We start from the raw sequence: 7,020 nt of genomic DNA, 5'->3' as shown, positions 1-7,020 counted from the left end.
AGGCTTGCGTTTATACCGAAAAAATTCAAATGATTCGTGAGATATATTTATTCCATAAGGGGTCACTGACTCACTCTTTCACCGTTTTGTTACTTTCCAGCCGCCAAAATTCGTACATTATTCATGTCATCTGGAGCCCTAAAAAACTTAACCCAAGAAAAAAAAGTGGTGGGACTATAGCCCTTCCTCCCCTTTTCATTTGTGATTTTGTACATATTTTTCAGAGCCTGAAATGCAATGCCAGTCATCTCCCGCCCTTAGCTTATCTGCGGACGATTAGACATTTTAGGTCAACCTTTCAGCAACCTACGAGACCCTGGGTTAGGAGCAATTAGTCGGGACGACGCGATATTTTCGGGCGACCCGATATTTTCGGTCTAAAGTTTACTCCTTGATGTAAACTTTCGCGTTGTCCGAAAATATCGCGTCGACTAACTGCCACGCCTCTTGAGCCGACTGCACGAGAGGAAGACCAGCAGTTTCCTTCTCAAATTCAAGATGGCGGACGGTTATTGCTGTACTGCAACGATTGTGATAAAAATTGCTGTTTGCACAAAGGGAGTATTTGTTCTTTTTTCTTTAAAGTAAAAATAGGCCGAAGTATAAGTCCTTTTATGTTGTGTTTTTCGAATACAATTCCAGCTTCCTCTACGGAAAAGGGCTAGAAAATGTGCTCCGTCACGGTACTACCTTGTCTGAAGGCTAAAGACAAAGACTTAATGTTATTTGCATGCCTAGCGACATTGTTGGAACTGTCCTCTTTCTCTACAGTTCTAGTAGGCAACTAAAGTAAAGGCGCTGACTATAATTCTCAGTGAGTTACAATTTGTTTTTCTTCGTAGGTCAGTCGGAGCAAACTCTTGAAGAAGTGGTAAAATCTATCAAGCACGTGATTCTTGTTTTGTCCGGTGAAGGAGGAGTTGGTAAAAGTACTGTTTACGACACAGATAGCATGGACTCTTTACAACAGAGGAAAGAAGGTAAGCTGAAATCTTTGCGTTCCGTTGACTTATGGTTTTACATTTCTGCATTTGCCCGCATTAATTCATTGATTCATGCGCAGGGGGAGGGGTTGGGGAGGGGAATCGATTTTCTATGTTTTGGATTGGTCTTGTTTTGTTGTTTTACGTTTGGGAGAGAGATTTGTTATCAGAATATTTACAGTATTAGTGACATGATGTGTGAACTGGTGACACTCAGTTACGATCACTTTGCCTTCCCCCCAGCACCTTCTCAGTCTTTCTCCCCTGTACCCCAGAGTCACCCCGGTGAAATTCTGTGGATCTGCCACTGGTAACAGCTGTCTTGAAGATTTTACACAATAAATGGCTAATCTTTGTGTTATCTCTTTATCTTCCAGGTTGGCATACTGGAGTTTGACTTGCATGGACCAAGTGATGATGAATGTAGAGGGAAAAGATATACACCAGTGTTCTGCTGGGTAAGTCACAATATAAAGGATCATCTTCTGAAGCCATTCCGTGGGAGTCATTCACTTAATCATGCAGAGACTTTAATTTACTTTGTGTAACAGTGCTCATACTTGTGTTTGATATGTGCATTACAGTGACAAAGAGTGTCTTTGAATTTTAGTTGCTCATTACAGGAGAATTCCTTATCTACAGTGTGATAGCAAGAAACTGACTTGAAGTATTGCTGCAGCTTCTCCTGCATGGATGCTGGTCTGTCAGGGACCACTATCCCACTTCCTTGGAACTTTTGTGGGTGAGCTTGCTGTAGAGTGATACAAACATTTTGATATCCCCGCAGACTTCCTTGTGTTCTCACATGACAGTTACCGGTATGCTTTTTTTTTAGCAATGATCAGGCAGTTTCTATCGGATATGTGTTGCAGTGACCTGGATTGCCAGATTATTGATACATCTCCAGGTATGACAACAATATAACATGTTATTTTCAGAGGCTTGTGACATACTGATGTGCGAGGTACAGTGGCCCAGTGGTTATTGTTGTACACTCTAGATCAATAGGTCTGGATTCAAGGCCTGTTCATGGGTCTTTGTACTGCGTTCTTAGGTGAGAGACTTGACTTGCAATGCCTCTCATCACATAGTAGGAGAAATGAATACCAACAAGTTGTTTGGCAACCTGAACTGCAAAACTGCAGGGATTAACTAGGGGGTATCCAGCAATAGGCTAGCTCCCCATTAGGGAGACTGAGAGAGAGATACTGCAACAATACTTCATACTAGGAGACTGGAGTTGACCCCCTTGATCGGAGCAGACATAAGTTCTTTATTTTTAACTTTGCTGATAATATAATAGTGCACATTCATTTTGCAGTATGCAGTGTAATCCTATTGTTATTGCTCTGTTCTAAGGTTGGTTTTGGTCAATCAAGAGACATCTAATGAGCACATTACAGTCGTAGAAAATCTGCTACATTGCAGTTGAGATGGAGAACTTCTTGTTGCTACCCCTCAGGTATGCATAAATTATAATTTATAAGAAACCTTCTATAGTTGCTGTCAATTAATAAGCCTTATTTGGATTCATGAGAGTTAACGTTTGCTGAATTTGTGTATTCTGACTAATACATTGTTGATTTAGTCCTAACAGCATCGAGGAAAGGCCAGCCTTTCACTTAGGCATTTAGCCTTTTAATTTAGTCAATCAATTCAGATAAAATCTGCTCTAATCATTGTTTGGCCAAAACCTAAGATTAGTTTAGTGTCAGTTAATTTGCAAAACTGTTCTCCAGTTTCGAAATTTTAACGCTCATTTTTTCCCTTTGTTCTGAAAGAATATCAGTAGTTGTTCCTGGCGTGGGATAATTCTCTATCTTCAATTGCTTAATAACAAAAACAGTTTTGCAAGAAATTTACAAATGTACCACAATGAACTATGTAATACTTAGCACTATGATGGATTTTTAAGTAACATTTCTGTTGTTCTTCAGGGTGTGGCAGTGTCTGACATCAGAAGAAAACTAATGTTGTGCAAGAAAACTAAAATCTAATCCTGGGAGTGGTGGAGAAGTGGATTTGTCTAACCTCATTGTAGTGTAAGTGTTAGCCTCCTATACAGATGCTCTTTGGAGGAAACACCCAAGGGGGAGTGGTACTCCCTTATATGGGCTATATAGGTTTGTGTCGTGGGATAGGGTATGGTTTTTGAGGTTCTCAATCCTTAAATAGAGTATCATTTTTGCCCCTGTTGACATAAATTACATTCACTGTGTGGTCCTTAGACAGGGCACCTACCTAAATTGTGTCCACCAACATTGCAGTGGGTAAATACCCGGCTAAATGGAAAATGTAACTTCTACACTTGATGCTTTTAAACTTCCAGTGTCACGGAAGTGAAATACAGTTGACCCATTTGTGCCATTGTTAGTTTTTGTTTTTTCCTTGAATTGGATGTCATTTTCCTCGGTTCAGGCCTTAAACAGGATATCAGGTTCTTTTGCTTTATCCTTAAATAGGGTCAAGGTTTTAAGACCTTTTGCTGCACACCTAGAGTATCTGGAAGGAAACATTGCCTGACAAGTCCATTAAGAATTATGTATGGAGGAGACTGTTCCTTTATATGATATTAAAAATATTTAAATAATACACTATATGACTTGTTGTATTTTTGACTGTTATAGTGTACCTTCATCTTCTTCTTTCTTTTAGGAATGCCCAAATGTGTTTTTAAAAGGAGGAGGTGAAGCCTTGGCAAAGAGTTGCAGTGTTTCATTTTTAGGTAAAAATACTTATTAACATCGGTGACTACACAGGAAGGGGGATAGAGGGGTTAGGGGCAATCTAGATCATGTTTCGTGGAAAATGGTGCTTTCACCATTTATTGCTATGAAAACAAAAACAAAGACAAGCGGGGAAGTATATTGTCTGGAAATGCAAATGTCTTGTTTGCTGGAAGCTTAAGGAATGTCAACCAAATTCTTTGTTGTGTCAAGCTTATCACATAGCAGAACGGATTGGTTTTGATGAGATCTAGTCTAGGGGTCATTGCAAATTGCAGAAAATTCTTACTGATGTGATGTGTTCAATTTGACATTGAAATCAGTCAGTTTCCACAGAGGAGAGTTTTCTAGCTATATCTTGCTTTCAGATCTTGAAAGAATAATTTTTTCCTTTTTGGTAGGTTCTATCCCACTGGATCCCAGTCTAACACAATCCTTAGAAGATGGCCAAGCCTTTATTGACTTGTTTCCTAACTCACCAACACTAAATGCAGTAAATGTAATCACTTCCAAACTGTTACAAATGGAAAGCAATGGAGATCAGTGATTGAAGGAACAAGTACTTCTTTTTCAAAAAATGGTTGTTAAGTATGTGGCATTTATACAGCTGGATAAATGTGACTGAGATGCCCAAGTGATCAACGTCTGGTTTCTCCTTACAGTGCCAGTCTCTTATCAGTCAAACTAGTGATGAGAATTACAGCAATCATCAACTGGAAGATATCATCTTGATGTACCAACAAAGTCTGAGAACTCTGATGTCTAGAGAAATGAAGGACAGTGAAGAAGAATTAACAATTTGAACACAGTACTGAAAATCGTGAAGGACAAGAAGTCTGTTAAAATATAAATACTCCTCTACAAAACTCGAAAAAAACCCAAATTCAAGCTTGCCCTTTGGACAATCAGTTCTCTAATTTTGCTTGCCCTGGGCAAGTCTTAGTTTATTTATTTCCTTATTTAGTTGGAGGACAACTTGCCTGGGCCCTTGCCAATTGAGCAAGTGACAATGAAAAGTAACTTGCCTGGTTACTAGCAAAATCTACTTGTAGTGGACAACTGGACAGCACTTTTTTCAAGCCCTGCTCTAGTCATTAAGGGAGAAAACATAGACAAATTTGGCTTTGCCCCTCTATGGAAGCTTTGGCCACTCACTTAAACCAAGCATTGTATTGTTGTAAAAGCATATGAAACCATTCACAATAGCCTCCTTCACAAAGTTCTACTTGTTAAAGTTAAAAAGTATGATTACTTAACAGCATCTTGATTTGGGGAAAGCTTCGTTTGAATTTTCCTTCAATACATAGTTACACAGTATGTGCGACTTCAAGACTTACTTTGTCTGTCACCTCTTCAGTTGGTTGCCAGTAAAGATTGGAATTTGGGATGACTTCATGTAACCATGCACGAAAAATATATTTTGATACAGAATAATAACAACTGACAATAATATAATCAGATAAAAACAACAATAATAAGATAGAAATAAACCAATAAATAAATAGATAAGTAGAAATAAAAATGAAGATTATTAGTTTAGCATGTGGTATCAAAAGTTATATTTTGTGCATGGTTACATGAGGTCACCTTGGATTTAAATCTGTTATGGGAACCAAGTTTAGAGGTCATAAACAAAACTACAGTTTTGTAGTTGTATATGTTAGTATTACTGTGTGTTGAAATAAGATTTGAATGCAGTTTTTCCCTATCAAGATGACTTTAAATGATTATACTTAAGTGATTTTGGCAAGCAGACTGCTACAGAAATGATTTATAATCAGAAAAATAATTTGAATGAGGTCTTAATCCAGACCAGATAGTAGCCTGCAAACACAGACGTTTTTCCGGCTGTCGTTTGTCTCCGCCGAAAATAACGTCTGCGAACCCGAGCCAGGAAAGGATTTCTGTGACGTAATGACTTTTGTTTCTCCTTGGCCAATCAGATTCCATGATAGAATGAAACTTGAGTGCTCCTCACAGGAAATACCTCGTGCAGTAGCTCTGGCGCTACTTGAGCTAAACTGTGATTGGCTTAAAATTCCTACGTCACAGAAATCATTTCCTGGCTCGGGTTCGCAGACGTTTTTTTCGGTGGAGACAAGTGACAGCCAGAAATATGTCTGCGTTCGCAGGCTAACCAGATAGTTGCAAATCATAATTTTACATGGCCAATAACATACTGGTAACTAAGATTCTTTGTTCAGAAACTCATAAAATGTTGCAGCTGAAAGGTCAGTGAAATAAATGGAAACAAATACAAGTGGTACTGCCTCAATTAGCTGTATTCTATTTTGTGATTGTTAACTAGTCATTTTTCCAATGCGTCCTGGAAAGATGTAGTGGAAGGAGGGGCTGACAATAGGTTCACATGAATAATCAAATCTATGCAGGCATCTCTGTCATCGCTCCTGGCTGGCCTTTTCCCAACCTCATTCCCAGGGTCTCTCATTTTCAGGGGGTGTGAAGATGAGAGTCCCTGGGAACGAAGTTGAGAGCGAGCGTTAAATTCGCCTCCAGCAAGAGGTTACAGCGATAATGAAAGCTGACTTGTAAAATAGACATTGATGTACGAACCAGGGAGGGGCTGTAATAGCTAACTTTATTATTACCTCTTGGACAGGAAGTTGGTCTATCACAGTGTTACTCCCTAAAATTTCGTTAGCTTTTTTAACGGTCGGACGGTTCTTATTTTTACACATGGGTGCAGAGAGACAATAAGAGGGTTCCTTAAATTTCAAGTCCTCAGACAAAATACGGGGCTCGCCCCATTTGGGGGGGGGGGGGGAGATGAGAAAAAAATGGTCGTGCGAACCCCGGGGGACGAGAAGCACACGAAACTAGGCCATTTTCCCCACGGTTTACTTACGGTTTCGCTCGACGGACTAAGCGAAAGAGGGACTACTTGTAGTCTATAGTCGAGTAAAAGACCCGTAAAGCTTGCAACGAAACGGATCGTCATTGGATCCTGCGAAACGTGTCCACACCCCCCCCCCCCCCCCCTAATAATAAGCGCAGACAAGGGGTGTTTAAACTTTCGCCTTCCCGTAATCTTTACTGCCGGCATCTATCTATCCCTTCCTTGGTAAGTCAAACCTCTTTATGCTTTTTCCAGTGTAAAATAAATCGTAATAATACAAAGTATTTTCCCTATTCCTCCCAATCCCGGCTGCGTTAGAAAATCGCCGCGCTCTCTGTTCTCCCACTTCATGTAGAGTTCCAATCCCATTCTAGTACCTCGGGATCCTAACCCTTACCAGGCTGGATATAAGCCGTCTTCCAAAGACTCTCAAGTAAAAACGGTGGACAGCATT

At 39.8% G+C, this 7,020-nt stretch overlaps 2 protein-coding genes across 2 annotated transcripts in view; both read left to right on the top strand.

Moving 5' to 3' along the window:
* LOC149109811 (angiotensin-converting enzyme-like) overlaps nt 1-7,020 on the top strand; it is a 49,076-nt gene that overhangs the window by 6,901 nt on the left and 35,155 nt on the right. The gene's annotated exons all lie outside the window — the stretch shown is intronic.
* Nucleotides 479-1,405, top strand: LOC149109816 (cytosolic Fe-S cluster assembly factor NUBP2 homolog). Its single transcript, XM_089293182.1, has 3 exons — nt 479-508; nt 843-980; nt 1,361-1,405. Exons 1-3 carry the CDS (start codon nt 499-501, stop codon nt 1,378-1,380), a joined length of 168 nt encoding a protein of 55 aa, XP_089149308.1. The 5' UTR covers nt 479-498; the 3' UTR covers nt 1,381-1,405.

Source organism: Orbicella faveolata, unplaced genomic scaffold (assembly GCF_042242905.1).
Source record: "Orbicella faveolata isolate gen_17 unplaced genomic scaffold, um_ofav_v1 contig_25, whole genome shotgun sequence".
Lineage (NCBI taxonomy): Eukaryota > Metazoa > Cnidaria > Anthozoa > Scleractinia > Merulinidae > Orbicella > Orbicella faveolata.
The sequence above is the reverse complement of the archived record's forward strand: the minus strand, read 5'-3'. Positions and strand labels throughout refer to the sequence as shown.